At 33.4% G+C, this 16,064-nt stretch overlaps 1 protein-coding gene across 2 annotated transcripts in view; it reads left to right on the top strand.

The window, feature by feature from the left end:
* AP3B1 (adaptor related protein complex 3 subunit beta 1) overlaps positions 1-16,064 on the top strand; it is a 348,039-nt gene that overhangs the window by 224,825 nt on the left and 107,150 nt on the right. For both annotated transcript variants that reach the window (XM_047731751.1, XM_047731750.1), the window contains 2 exons: positions 11,152-11,338; positions 12,289-12,419. In XM_047731751.1, coding sequence (XP_047587707.1) covers positions 11,152-11,338; positions 12,289-12,419 — 318 coding nt within the window. The remainder of the gene's footprint in view (positions 1-11,151; positions 11,339-12,288; positions 12,420-16,064) is intronic.

The raw sequence follows: 16,064 nt of genomic DNA, 5'->3' as shown, positions 1-16,064 counted from the left end.
ATCGACTTACTCTGCTTAGCATACTGCCCTCTAGTTCCATCCATGTCATTGCAAATGACAAGATTTCTTTTTTGTTTGTTTAAGATCTTATTTATTTATTTGACAAAGAGAGAGACAGCAAGAGAGAGAGCACACAAGCAGGGGGAGTGGCAGAGGGAGAAGCAGGCTTTCCGCCAAGCAGAGAGCCTGACGTGGGGCTCGAATCCCAGGACTCTGGGATCATGACCTGAGCCGAGGGCAGCTGCTTAACAACTGAGCCACCCAGGCACCCCAAGATTTCATTTTTTTTGATGGCTGCATAATATTCCATTATGTAATATATATGACATCTTCTTTATCCATTCATCTGCTGATGAACAACTATAGTTTAGCTATAGTTTGGCTGTCCATAGTTTGGCTGCTGTGGACATTGCTGCTATAAACATTGGGGTGCACATGCTCTTTTGGATCACATTTGTTTCTTTGGGGTAAATATCCAGTAGTGCGATTGCTCGGTCATAGGGTAGCTTTATTTTCAAGTTTTTGAGGAACCTCCATACTGTTTTCCAGAGTGGCTGCACCAGCTTATATTCCCACCAATGGTGTAGGAGGGTTCCCCTTTCTCCGCATCCTTGCCAACGTCTGTCATTTCCTGACCTGTTAATTTTAGCCATTCTGACTGGTGTGAGGTGGTATCTCTTTGTGGTTTTGATTTGTATTTTCCTGATGCTAAGTGATGTTGAGTACTTTTTCATGTGTCTGTTGGCCATTTGGATGTCTCTGCAGAAATGTCTGTTCTTCTGTCCATTTCTTTATTGGATTATGTGTTCTTTAAGTGTTGAATTCTTAAAGTGATAAGTTCTTTATAGATTTGGATACTAGCCCTTTATCTGATATGTCATTTGCAACCATCTTCTCTCATTCTGTTGGTTGTGTTTTGGTTTTGTCAGATGTTTGCTGTGCAAAAGCTTTTGGTCTTGAAGTCCCAATAGGTTATTTGTGCCCTTGCCTCCCTTGCCTTTGGTGATGTTTCTAGGAAGAAGTTGCTGCAGCTGAAGTCACAGAGGTTGCTGCTTGTGTTCTCCTCAAGGATTTTGATGGATTCCTATCTCATATTGAGTCTTTCATCCATTTTTAGACTATTTTTATGTGTGGTGTAAGGAAATAGTCCAGTTCCATTCTTCTGCATGTGGCTGTCCAATTTTCCCAACACCATTTGTTGAAGAGACTGTCTTTTTTCTGTTAGACATTCTTTCCTGCTTTGTTGAATATTAGTTGACTATAGAGTTGAGCATCCATTTCTGGGTTCTCTATTCTGTTAAATATCTATCTGTCTGTTCTTGTGTCAGTACCATACTGTCTTGATGATTGCAGCTTTGTAATAGAGCTTGAAGTTTGGAATTGTGATGCTGCAACCTTTGCTCTTCTTTTCAACACTCCTCTGGTTATTCAGGGTCTTTCCTGGTTCCATACAAATTTTGGTATTATTTGTTCCAGCTCTGTGAAAAAAGGTGTTGTTTTTTAATAGAAATTGCATTAAATGCATAGGTTGTTCTAGGTAGCATAGACATTTTCACAATATTTGTTCTTCTAATCCATGAGCATGCAGTGTTTTTCCATTTCTTTGCGTCTTCTTCAATTTCTTTCGTGGGTATTCTAGAATTTTCTGAGTCCAGATTCTTTGCCCCATTGGTTAGATTTTACTCCTGGGTATCTTATGTTTTGCGGTGGAGTTGTAAATGGGATCTACCCCTTAATTTCTCCTTCTGTATTTTTATTGGTGTGAAGAAATGCAACTGATTTCTGTGCATTTATTTTATATCCTGACACTTGAGAATCTTGGTATCTATATTCATCAGGGATATTGGTCTGCCATTCTCCTTTTTGATGGGGGCCTTTGTCTGGTTTTGGGATCAAAGTCATGCTGGCCTCATAAAATAAGTTTGGAAGTTTTCCTTCCGTTTTCATTTTTTGGGAACAGTTTCAGGAGAATAGGTATTAATTCTTTTTTAAATGTTTGGTAGAATTCCCCTGGGAAGCCATCTGGTCCTGGGCTCTTGTTTGTTGGGAGGTTTTTGATGACTGCTTCAATTTCCTTACTGGTTATGGGTCTGTTCAGGTGTTCTGTTTCTTCCTAGTTCAGTTGTGGTAGTGTATACATCTCTAGGCATGCATCCATTTCTTCCAGATTGCCTAATTTGTTGACATACAGTTGCTCATAATATGTTCTTGTAATTGTTTGCATTTCTTTGGTGTTGGTTGTGTTCTCTCCTCTTTCCTCTGTGATTTTATTTATTTGGGTCCTTTCTCTTTTCTTTTGGATAAATCTGTCCAGGGGGTTATCAATCTTATTAATTCTTTGAAAGAACCAGCTCCTAGTTTTGTTGATCTGTTCTACTGTTTTTTACTCTAGTCCTTATTCTCTTCTCTTGCTGGTTTTAGGCTTTATTGTCTGTTTTTTGTCCAGCTCCTTTAAGTTTAGGTCGTATCACAAAGATTTTGAACTTGTGTTTTCATTTCATTTTTTTCCATGAATATTTTAATTCTTCTTTAATTTCCTGGTTGACCCACGATGCTCTTTAGCCTCCATGTATTTCAGTTCTTTCCAACTTTCTTCTTGTGATTGAATTCTAGTTTCAAAGCATTGTGTTCTGAAAATATGCAGGGAATGATCCTGATCTTTTGGTACCCGTTGAGACCTAATTTGTGACCCAGGATGTGATCTATTCTGGAGAATGTTCCATGTGCACTAGAGAAGAATGTGTATTCTGTTGCTTTGGGATAGAGTGTTCTGAATATATCAGTAACATCCTTCTCATCCAGTGTGTCATTTAATGCCTTCATTCCCTTTTTGATCTTTTGCGTAGTTGATCTATCCATTTTGTGGTGGGGGGGTGTTATAGTCTCCTAGTATTATTGTATTATTGTTGTGTTTCTTTGATTTTGTTATTAATTGGTTTATATAATTGGCTGCTCCCATGATAGAGGCATAGATATTTAAAATTGTTAGATCTTCTTGTTGGACGGACCCTTAAGTATGATATAGTGTCCTTCCTCATCTCTTATTATATAGTCTTTGGATGAAAATCTAGTTTTTCCAATATAAGGAATTCCATCCTAGCTTTCTTTTGATGTCCGTTAGCATGGTAAATGTTTTTCCACCTGCTCACTTTAAATCTGGAGGTCTTTGGGTCTAAAATGAGTCTCTTGCAGATAGCATTTTGATGGGCCTTGTTTTTTTATCCAGTCTGATATCCTGTGTCTTTAGATTGGGCATTTAGTCCATTTACATCCAGGGTAATTATTGAAAAATATTAATTTAGTGCTATTGTATTGTTCATAAGGTGACTATAACTGTATATTATCTCTGTTCCTTTCTGGTCTATGTTACTTCTGGGCTCTCTCTTTGCTAAGAGGACCCCTTTCAGTATTTCCTGTAGGGCTGGTTTGGTGTTTGTAAATTCTTTTAGTTGCTGTTTGTCCTGGAAGGTTTTTTTTGTTTTGTTTTGTTTTGTTTTGTTTTTTTATCTCTCCTTCTGTTTTCAGTGTCAGCCTAGCTGGATATAGTATTCTTGGCTCCGTACTTTTCTTGTTTAGTGCTCTGATTATATCATTGCCAGTCCTTTCTGGCCTGCCAGGTCTCTATGGATAAATCTGCTGCCAATCTGATATTTCTACTGTTGTATGTTACAGATTTCTTGTCCTGAGCTACTTTCAGGATTTTCTCTTTGTCACTAAGACTAGTAAGTTTTAATATTAGATGACAGGGTGTGGACCTATTTTTATTGATTTTGAGGGGGGTTCTCTGTGCCTCCTGGATTTTGATGCCTGTTTCCTTCCCCAAATTAGGGAAGTTCTACTCTATAACTTAGTCCAGTATACCTTCTTTCCCTCTCTCTTTCTTCTTCAGGGATCCCAATTACTCTAATATTTTTTTGTCTTATGGTATCACTTCTCTCTCGAATTCTCCCTTTATGATCCAGTAGTAGTTCATCTCTCTTCTAAGCTTCTTTATTTTTCATCATTTGGTCTTCTATATCACTAATTCTCTTCTTCTGTGAGGTAGATGTTTGAGGTTAGTATGTTTTGTCATTCCTACAAAGCCCAGTTCAGCTGGTAGCCATTCTCTATCTTCACCTAGTATTTCTTGCAGACAAAATCATGCTCAGGCAAACACAAAATTGACATTATAAAACTGAATTGGAACAAATGTACTTTTTCAAAATAATTAAGAGCACTACTGTCTCTACCTCACAAATTTATTAAAAAGATTAAAGGAGATAGTCCAGGTAAAGCATTAGGATTTCCTGGATTATATTAGTGCTTAATCCATGTTAGTTATTATGCTTTTTTTGTATTCCCAGTTTATACTGCTAACCAGCTGCTGGATTATTCTTAGAGAATATTATTGTTTATAGTAAGGGAATTAATCCTTTATTGGAATATCTATTCTCATGAGTAAAAGCACTCCATTTGGGTTTACCCCACTGAGAAAAGGGTGGTGAAAATTTCTCTTATTATGAAGAAAAAATTGTTAGATATGATTATCAAGAGTAGAAAATGCTATTAGAATACTCGTGCAAGGAGAATAATTTCACTGTTATACAGGTGGAGAACCTGAAGGACTTTGAAATCAGCTGAAGTTGCTGAAGCTCTATAGCTCTTAAGACATAGTGTAAAGGTTGAGCATGACTTCCTTGAAATAGTCTACTGAGGTCTGAGAGAGAAAACTAGGAGTTGATTAAACTGGTTAATAGCAGTTAAAAGTTAGTGAATAATGGGTGCATTTGTTTTTAAACTTCCTGTAATCTTTTAAATGTAGTGATAAGTAATATAAATGTTCTGTTTGACTCATGTTTTTCTTTTTCATTGTAGAATAATGCAAACCTATAGAAAAGTGCAAAATGGTATGAATACGTATGTATCTACCACTAAGATTAAGTCAGTATTTTCACCATAATTGTTGTTTTTTTAAGGGAGTATAATAAATAAAAGTAAATCTTCAAGTTCCAGTTCATACCGTATTTTCCTCCCCATTGGTAGCTGCTGTCATATTGGTGGTGCGCTTTGGTCTTGTGTTGTTTTACGTGTTTATTACACGAGTATATATCTGTGTACTATGTTACTGGTTTGTGGGTTTTGAAATTTTGCTTGCATACTCTTGTAACCTACTTTTTTTCACGTAATACCATGTTTTTAAAATATTGACATGTATAAATATAATTCATTTAAGTAACTGTCTCATTTTCTGTGAGACGGGTTTCTTCTTTTCTGCCATTAGAAAAAAGAGTGAGTCATTGAGTATCTTCAATACTTGTATTTTCTTTGTATTGCTTTTTGGACTCTTTAGTAAGATTCTTAGTAAGAAATTTCATAAATCATAATTATATTTTGGGGATCCTTCCTGAAGTTATAAACAAATTCCCTCTTGGGGTGTCTGAGTGCCTCATTCATTTGAGCATCCGTCTCTTGGTTTTGGCTCAGGTCATGATCTCAGGGTGGGAATTGAACCCCACTTTGGGCTCTGCACTCAGCTTGAAATCTGCTTGAGATTCTTTCCCCCTCTCCATCTGCCTCCCCCTAGTTTGCATTCTAAATAAGTAAATAAATAAAATCTTAACAAAAAAAGTAATGACACAAATTATCTCTTGCCCTGTGATTTCAAGTCTTTGGAGAAATTGGTCTCTGCCCCCAGCATGACTTAACATGACAGCAAAAGGGGCTCAAGCTCTGTGTAGTAACATCACTACCCTTTTTTGGATGTATTTTCTTGGCATTAAAAAACTCAAGCAAATATAGCATATAAGGAAAGAACTTACAGAAAACTTTTCAAGTTGACAAAAATATGGATACTGTTAAGTTCAGGAAATTTCATCCTGGTTGGTCGTGAAATGATGTAATTGATTACGTGGAACACTGGTACTGCTTAGATTTCCCTCTGGTATAGGTTAAGAATTCTATGTAGCTTTCTTTCATTTACCAAACCATTTGCCAATATCTTTCTTTTTCAAAATAACAGCTATATGGAACTAATATTAGTCTTCGCTCTGCTAAATGCTAAATTCTGTGTACTTTTTTATTTTCCTTAAAGAGGATATCTCAGCTGATTTTAGGACTATATTTTGAGATACCTTTTTTATTATTTTGTGCTGACTTAATAAACATTTGAAGAAAGCTATTTGAGCAAATATTTATCAGTTTATTACTTGTTAGAGTGTTTAGTTAAAAATATTATGCTCATATTTTAAGAAGTTTTTTCAAGTAATGATTTTTCAAATTTTTATGTAGCATTCCCCAAAAGTCATTTTCCTATGTCCCACTGACTTAGAGTCAGTCTGAAAGGAATGTAATTGGTGTAGTGTCGGATAGCATTAGCTGTTAGTTGATACCAGTCACAGTCCCTTAAATCTAAGCAGAAAAAAATAATGTGTAATCAAAATTTAACAAGTTATTAATGTTTCTGTTATCGAGGTGCATTGTATTATTCTCCTTGTTTCATAATTTTGTGAGTAAAACATATTTAAAATAATAATTTAATGTCCCATTAATGTCCCATTTAATGTTTTGGATTCAGTCTTTGGTTATCTTAAAATGCTCATGATTATTTATTTAACCATTGTTTAGTTTCTTTGCCACTGTTATCCAGGACAGACTTAATATAGGTTTGTTGTCTGTGTGTCCTATGCAGTTTAGGATTTGCTCCAAATTCTTCATTTTTGTTATTAATTGTTATGTTAAAATAGGACAGAGAAAGTTTGTAGACTTCTGTATTGTACTTTTAACCTCTGCTGTGGTTTTGTCTAATGACATGGAAACACAGGTTCAACAAACAAGAGACTTCATTTTAATGTGTAAGACATTTAAATCAGAAAGACTTTCTTTTTCCAACCTTTTTGGGATATAACATAAGTAATTTCTCTTTTAGAGTGGCATACAGAATGTGTGCTGATTGTGCCCTAACAGGGCAAATAGGAAAAAGCTAAATCCTTCCTTTTTTCAGTGGTGGTGAGATAAGTGTTGAAGTGTTTCATCCGCTGGCATCTTGTACCAGCAGGTTATGCTATGGTCTGTGCAGAGCTTGAAACTCCCAAGTTGTCAGTGGATGGAGTCAAAGGAAGACGTGGGAAGGTTGGGACTGGTTGTAGATGAAATATGTGCAGGAGACAGTCCTGCCATAGATCATTGGTGAGTGGTCAGCATACTCACTTCAGTTCTTTTGTCATTTATCATGCAGTGTAAATCTAAAGCCTATTTATATTATTATTTGGTAGTTCTTCCTTTATTTTGTTATAAATCCAGCAGCAATCAGTTCTTAAAAATGGAAGTGTATACTTAACTAAGTACTGAATTTCTTTCTTGGTATTTAATATGCACAAAATGTTTATCACTATTTACCATCCACTCTGAGAGTTGCAGTGGTATCACTGACCACACAACCACCAAAAGATAAAATGTATCTGCTTAAAAAAGCATCAGCATCTATTTAAAAAGCCTAAGAGTTATTTTAAGAAGGTTGTGTCTCAAGATCACAAATATTTACAGGCACAGAAGATGTTTACATATCTCTCTGTGATACAGGATCTCATTTAAGTAACTTTTTAAAAATTGATTTTCTTCATTTTATATTCCAAGTTCTCTTTTGCACATATAAAAAATGAAGCAGTAACTGTTTCTGTATTGGCTCCATTAGCAGAAAAAGGACCTACACAATGCTAGTTTTAAATTAGAGAATCAATTAATTCCAATAATAGGTTGACTTTTTTCACTCAAAGCTTTTGTATGTTTGCTCTGTCAGTGCTATAAATGGAATCAAAGCAAAGCTTTTGGAAGTTTATTCTGTCAAAAGTATTGTAAATGCTTTTGTAAATTTAAGAGGTCAACATGGAAGATAAAATTACTTGGTTTTGCTAAAAATGTTGTCATGGTAAAATCAATTTCTTAATAAATTAAGAAAACTGGAAGAGAAGCATTTTGAGAATTGGTTGTGGTGCACATAAACCATTTCTGTTTATTCTGTCTACTGAAATAAAATTATATGTTCAAATATACTGATATTTGTTATATATAGTTTAATTGGACTATAGAATTCTTGTCATGAAGCTAATACTAAAAACACATACTTATGTATAACAGTATGCACTCTTGTACAGTTTTTTTGCTGCATATTACCAAATGGATCCTAAAAACATGATTTATGAAAAACTGCTTTGTAAATTAAACTAACCATCCTATGTTGGCTTTCTTTTTTAAAACCAAGGGGGGGCGGTGCGCCTGGGTGGCTCAGTGGGTTAAGCCGCTGCCTTCAGCTCAGGTCATGATCCCAGGGTCCTGGGATCGAGTCCCGCATCGGGCTCTTTGCTCAGCAGGGAGCCTGCTTCCCTCTCTCTCTCTCTCTCTCTCTGCCTGCCTCTCTACTTGTGATCTCTCGCTCTGTCAAATAAATAAATAAAATCTTAAAAAAAAACCAAGGGAGGGGATGGAAGTAAGCAAAACATCTATTTGTTAGGTTTTGATTCAGAATCAATTGGAAATCTTTAAAGCATTTACCAACTGAATGCCAGAAACCTTCAACTTCTGAAAATTTTAGCAAATGGCAATTCTTAAAAACAAATCTTTCAAGCAGGGAGTTATTGAAATTTATCCCTTCAAGTTAAATGTTAAGACCTCAAGATTTACTTTAGAAGTTCTGTCATTTGCAGTATCTCAACTAATATAAAGACTTTTTTTGATGGAGCTTTTACTTTGTATTAGAGTGAAATGATATTGAGAAGGTAATTTTTGCATTTTCTAAATTTGGTGAAATATTTTTAAAAGTGTAAATAGAGAATGACTTAAAAGTTTTGTCTCATAGAAATAATTATCAAAAAAAATTGGAGGGGTAAAAGTTAAGTATATGGGCTTGATATTTTTACAGATGTCAGCATGAAAGAAAGCATGATGAGAATATGCTTCTATCTATAGAATTTTCTTTTTGCTGACCAGATTGTTTAATACTGAAAAGAGGGTGTTTTCTTCATTAAAAATATTATGGTCTATAGAAAAGAGTAAGTTGAAGATGTCAACAATTTCATGATTATTGATCATAAAATTCAGAAGGATTGTGGGCAGTCTTATTTTTTAAAAATAGTTCACAATAAGACCATGTAGAAATATGTTCTTAAGAGAAGTATCAATGACTTAGTATTAGTCATTAGTAATTAGTATTAGGTACTCCAAAGAAACTGATTGAAGTATATGAATATATGGTGAATAATTATTGTTTTTAATGCATCATTATACATAGATAGGTTTTTATCTTTTGAAAGAATTTTCATTTTGAAAATGGATGTTTAATAGAACTGTTTTTATAAGCCCACCAATATAATCAAACAAGTTTTGCAGTCAAGTTTTGCAGTCAATAAAGGCATACTTTAAAAATTATAAAACTTTAATCCTGAAAATTCCCTAACTCTTGATAGTATCTGTATCTGAAATAGTTTAATTTCCTAAAAATTAATTTTGGGGACCAGACATAGAAGCAAAATACATCACTCCACTAGCTCAAAAAGGAAAAAAATCATTCAGTCACTGTATTGTACACCTGAAACTAAATAACACTGTATGTTAACTATATTGGAATAAAAGTTTTTAGGAAATCATTGTAATGAACAGACTTATTTTATTTCTCTGATTTATTTTAATTGCATCTTCTAAATCGCCACACTCAGATGGACTTCAGAGTTACCCTGGTTGTAAATTCTCACTGTGCATTTGAGAAAACTGATGGTTAGTATATTTCCTAGCCTTTCTCAGAAAGCTAATAACCTAGTCCAGGACACGTCACTTTGTTTTGAGCTGCATTCCTCATTTGGTGAATATTTTGGTAATTGTTTTTAAAAATGAATCATAGAATTTTTCTTATCTATAGTTGAACCAACACGGTCTAGTAATTAGCGAATAGCAAGTACTGGTAACCAAATTCAGAATAGCTCTATTAACATTTTTCCCTTTTATTTTTTATAGTTCTGCTTTATTGGAACTAGGTTAATGCTTTTTAATTACATTATTACTGCAAGAAGGTTGCTTTCTATCCAAATCATTATCTTAACCAATTATAACTGTAAAAGTTTACCACACCATTTGTGTACTTTGACTTATTGTTCTAGAATTGTCTTTAGCTCTGCCTGACTTGATTGATTTGTTTTGTATGCATTTCTAACGTCTACAAAATGTTCTAGTGTAGATGTTTCTTTTTTCCATGTATTATGAATCCTATTTAATTTATAGCTATAATTGTATTTATGTAATCTAAATTAAAACTATGCTTTTTCAATAAAATAATGAGTTTAAAATACAAACCTATTTTGATAACATTTTGATTTTGGTTTAATTACTATTAAAATTATCTCAATGTATGTTAATGTAGTACATTCAGAAATTGACTTTGGAAATCTTATTACAGTGTAAAAGCTACTATAATAAGTTGCTGCCTTACATAAATAAATAAATGACCAATATTACTAGAGGCTATAAGCAGCATGGGAAAAAAATGGAAGGAGTCTTTTATCCTAGTTTTTAGAGGGCATCAGCAGCTTGCTTTTATGAAAAAGTAACAGCTAAATGCACTGCAAATAATTTGCAGTAATCCAGTTCAGTGATTCATGTGTCTGCTTTAATGGGTCATAATTCAGGGTAAAGTAACTGAGTGCAGTCAGAGTGCAGACACTGCTTATGCCAGGGACAGTATCTCTTCATAAAACACACCTCAGGAGAAGCAGTTTGCCAGCCCCCTAATACTCTCTGATGTTTTGATGTCCTGCATATTTTTCCGATTAAGTTTTGAGTGCCATGTTTTTAGTTGTATTTCCACATTCATTATTCTCACGTAGACCCTTCAGCGGGTTTGCCATATATGATTATTTTTTTAATGATGCCTTTCTTTCCACTTCAGCAGTTTAATAATCTAGCACATGGCTGCTTCTCAGTACTCAGCATTCACCTCCCCAATACTGAAGAGGACATGTGCTTTGGCTTCAAAATTCCATTTGCAGCGTTAGAAATGCATATTCCCTACGGAACAACATTTGTTTGACATAACCATTCATTTTTATTACCTCTTTAAATATGTTTATCCAGAGTTATCAATAATCATAAATAACTGTATTCTCATCTTGTTCTGTTTTTTTCCAACAGACAAAATTGCTTACCCAGTACATATTAAATCTCGGCAAGTATGATCAAAACTACGACATCAGAGACCGTACAAGATTTATTAGGCAGCTTATTGTTCCGAATGAGAAGAGTGGAGCTCTAAGTAAATATGCCAAAAAAATATTCCTAGCACAAAAACCTGCACCACTGCTTGAATCTCCTTTTAAAGGTATTATCAGAATATAACTGCAAAATATATTACCTAAAAAATTATGACAATATGCCCCAATTTCTAATACATTTAAAATTTATCTGTTAAAAAATATAAGTGATTAACCTATATAAATGTATAAAAACAGTATGCTTTCTACTCAATGTGTTCTCTAGAGCAACCTTTATATTAAGGTTTATATCTTTACATGCTTTATTTACCTAAATAATTTCATTCTTTTGATTTTATTCTTACTAAACAGTTTAGCTGAATAATAAAGCTGTGTTGTTTTACTAGACATTGACTTCATTTCTATTTTAAATAGCTTTATTTAATAAGGAATCTAATTTTTACCTTAATGGTGAGTTGTTACTAATTAAATATTCTGTGTATACTAACAAAACTTTTCTAGGAAGGATTATTTCATAAAAATATCCCTTTATATATAAATTTGTTTTTCAAAGATGGAAGTTGACTTATTTTCCCCAGCTTTTTAGAAAGAGTAATTATTTTATCAGTTTAACAAGTAGCCATTAAAATTAGAATCAAACAATTATATACCCTGGTTTTCATATTGTTTCTTATTTAATTGCTGGTGATAAAAAACAGTTCAGTTTTGTAGAAAATCTATTAAAATTCTGGATGTGTTTGTGCTAAGACATGTATATGGATTGTTTAACTGTGCTGTCATTCTTAATATTCACAGTAAAGTAATTTTTAGAGAAGCTACATTTCAGAGCAACACCTCTAAACACACTGACTGATTAGCTTTTTTATTGACCATTATGGGAGAGATTATTGTAATCTATGGACTGAAATCAGTTTTTTGACCTATGAAGAGCTTCCTAGTTTATATTTATTCCTTGACATTTGAGGTAATATGCCAATTACCTTGAGCTCTGATTAGGATTGTTCTCTGTTAGATACAGCTCATATTGTTTATTTTATATTTTCCTCTATTTTAATAGATAGGGATCATTTCCAGCTAGGCACTTTATCTCATACTCTCAACACTAAAGCTAACGGGTACCTGGAATTATCTAATTGGCCAGAGGTGGCGCCGGACCCATCAGTTCGAAACGTAGAAGTAATAGAGTTGGTAAGTTGACCTTTCTGAAATTAATTTTGTCAAGCAGTGGGAGATTCTAGAATAACTATTGTTTTATATAAAAGCTTTTTTGGGGGGTTGAAATTGAAAATTGTTCTGGTATTTCTAAATGTAATGTGTTAGATATATCTTGCTGTTATGGGAACTGAATATTGTAGTATTCCTGTGTCATTGTACATGTACTGTTCCTTTTCTTCAAGGAAATAGAGAATCGAATTCTCCTCATCAGTGCCACCCACATTTTTGGTATTGCATTTTTAGCTGTGTAGGTTCAATTTCTAAGGTATTTAGTGTCATTGGATTGTGCTTTTTCTAGTTTGTTTAGAGATTCGTAAGCTTCCTGTCAATATTTTTCTAAATGATTTTTGGTGTTCTCTTCCAGAAACACCATACAAAGTGTTCTTCTGAATTTTCTGATGAACATCCTTTAAGTCTAAACATAAATAGGTTGCATTGTGTACGAAAATGTCCTTAGACAAGGTCATAACTAAAATGAATAGTATGTTGCTTTCACATTAAAAAAAAAAACACCTCTCTAAATAAATACTCTTTTCCTAGATCTTTAAAAAAAAATTGCTGGCTACCAAAATAAAAGAATTAATGTTATTTTGTAATATTTTTCTCTCTTCTATGAACAAGAAAAGTAAAGGGAAGGGTCTTTTTATTGTCTTTAGCAATTGACTATGTGAATGTATCCAAAACTTTTTAAAGTAGAATTAATAAAAAAAGAACAATTAGGTATTACATTTTGGGTGATTTTCTAATAGAAAAGATGTATTGAACCAAGATTCAGATAACCAGAGTTCTTTGCCACTAATTCCTCGAAAGTCAGTTAACCTCCTTGCCTATTAAATTTTCTGTATAAAATGGAAGGAAATCTTTATTACTTAAAATAGAAGAGTCTCTATAATGGGCCCAGCCATGTAATTTGGTCCTTTGAGAAATGTGTTTCTCTTAACTATTCAAATTTATCCTGGCTTTGAAGCATGGCCGGGAACAATAATAACTCTTATTGCCTCCATTTAGCAAACCCTGGTAGTAGTGTACTTTGATAATGTTTTACATAGATTATCTTGTTTAAATCTCATAGTAATTATAAATGATGGTTATTTTATTCCCATTTTACAGATGAGGCAACAGGGTTCAGACAACTTAAGTTGCCCAACCTCTTTGGGCAAGTTAGTTAGTAAGCTAGTAAGTGATGGAACTGGGATTCCAACACAGTTCAGAGTCCCTTGTTTGTGCTGTTAACTGAATTTTATTATATAACATGAGGAGAGGAAGCTTGAGCTTGTTTGCGGATGTGTGCTATTCTTAGTACTTAGCACTGTCATTTTTATGTTGTGACAAATTCTCTCTATTTAGAGGTGATTTAAAGAAATGTAAAATTTAATAAAACTAATTGTATATCCATTCCTCCTTGACACTACATTTGTTGATTTTTCACTCAGATCTACATACCCTTAAGTACTCTTCATTCAAAGATTGGCTTATTTGTGCAACTTTGTTTTGGATGCTAGCATATAAAGAAATGTTCTTTGATATGATTCTTTCCATAGATTTAATCTTTCTCCTAATTTCTTATTATGCCTGCTCATTGTTTTTATGGTCCTTTCCTTTTCCATTATTGGGTATATAGTGGTTTGGCACACATACAAACATCCTTTTATCCTCCCCCCACTTCTCCCCTATCCTTCCTCCTTGCTGCCCCATTCCGCCAAAATAAAAATAAAAATAGTTTATCCTCCCAGAAATTGATAGCAATGCTATGCAATTTAATTTGGTTTCAGCAGTATCCTTGTATTGGCTGATGGATTGGTTGGTTGACTGGCTTCTTCCATTGTCTTGTGCTCTTCTAAGCATAACTACCTTATAGGGACAATACTTAAATAACCTATTTTCTTATGTTCATTTCACCTATCCAGTTCAACAGAGACATATTGATTTCTTTTTCATTTTGCTGACTGCATTCTAAAAATTAATAATTGGTGACTTATTATGGAGAATAATTAAAACTGATGGAATGGGTTAAAGAAAACTGTCACTATCCATTGATACTATACAAAAACATTTTTAATCTACTGGTCTCTAGATATTTTGGCTTAAAATTATACTGTAAGAGATATAATTAATTTTAAAAAATACATCATCTTAATATCAAATGCAGCTGCAATAGTGCAGAAAGTAGTGTTCCTTATAGTCTTTCCTGCCTTTCACTCTACCACCCATCCTACAAAATCACATCAATATATTTCATGCACGTAATACACTGTGTTATCCTAGTTTTACCATAAAGTGATCTTACCAGGGTCGCATCTCATTATTATGAAATATAACCTTAGTTAAGGAAAATGCCTAGGTTTAGGTTATCTGATAGGAAACGTGTTTAGATTGACAGTAGAAGTCACTTAGGATTGCACACTACCATTTCCAGGATATTGGATGTAACATATATTTATATTATACCAGTAAGTTTTGAAAATCCTTTAGAATTTTTTTTGCCTAGGTCTAGAAAATCCTGCCCTCTTAGAGGAAGACTGTCTTTTGTACATGAAATGTATTTTGCTTTATAAAACACATGTACTTTTGATATTTTATTCCTCCAAGGACCTTTCAAATTAGTCCTTCCCTATTCTCTTCCTCTGTTACTTCTTTTGCTTGGAAATGATAGACCTATCATAATCATAAAGGACCATAAAAAAGTTAAAATTGTTTTTATTGTTTAAAACCTAAAACTCAGTCATATCAAGATAATTTGCCCCTTTAAGCATGGAAGCGTAATTATCCTTATTTGTTAATTTGGTCTTACCCTGAAAGCCATCTAAATAATTAATTTTTTCCCCCCAAACATTGATCTGGCACACTTTTTACTAGGCTTCAGAAAAATATGTTTAAGGATTTAAGAAAAAATATGAACTGCTGTGTTTACTAAATATAGGAGAACTTTGTTTATAGAACAGTACTTTATTCATATTTGGAAGACAGAGCATTTTACATAAAAAGAAAATAGTACTGCTGACCTTATGTATCTTATTCAAATATATTCAAGGAATTTTTACTCATTTTTCTATTATTGTTCATTTAGTAATTTCCAAGTTATTGAAGCTTATCTTTTTAAGCAACATACTTTAAGCCTGAAGGCCCTCTAGATCAGGGTTTTACAACCCTAGCTGCATATTATAATCACATGGAAACCTATGTGAGACTTGCAGCAAACCATTTAAATCAGAATCTTAGGAGGTAAATCTCAGGTGTCAGCTTTTTAGTATATTTTTTCTTTGTGTTAATATTTTAAGAAATATTCTCAGATGATTCTAATGTGTGTCCACTGTTGAGAACCGTTCTTAAACCTCTGTCATATACTCTAGCAGACAGGCACATAGTAGAAATTCAATTGAAAGTTTGATAAATAAATGAGTCTTAACCATTTTTGACCTCTTAAAAAATACTGGTTTCCCTACCCTTTAACAGAGAGTATATGTAAGATGATTTAATTTCTTCTGGGTTAATTAAAGTCACAATTATGAAAATAATGTATTTTACTTTAATGCAGTATATTAGAGTCTTTAAGGAGCTATTCACACAACTAATCATTTTTGTGCCAGACACTTTTGAGATATATCTGTGTACAAAGTA

The sequence above is a fragment of the Lutra lutra genome, chromosome 5 (genome assembly GCF_902655055.1).
Source record: "Lutra lutra chromosome 5, mLutLut1.2, whole genome shotgun sequence".
Lineage (NCBI taxonomy): Eukaryota > Metazoa > Chordata > Mammalia > Carnivora > Mustelidae > Lutra > Lutra lutra.
The sequence above is the reverse complement of the archived record's forward strand: the minus strand, read 5'-3'. Positions and strand labels throughout refer to the sequence as shown.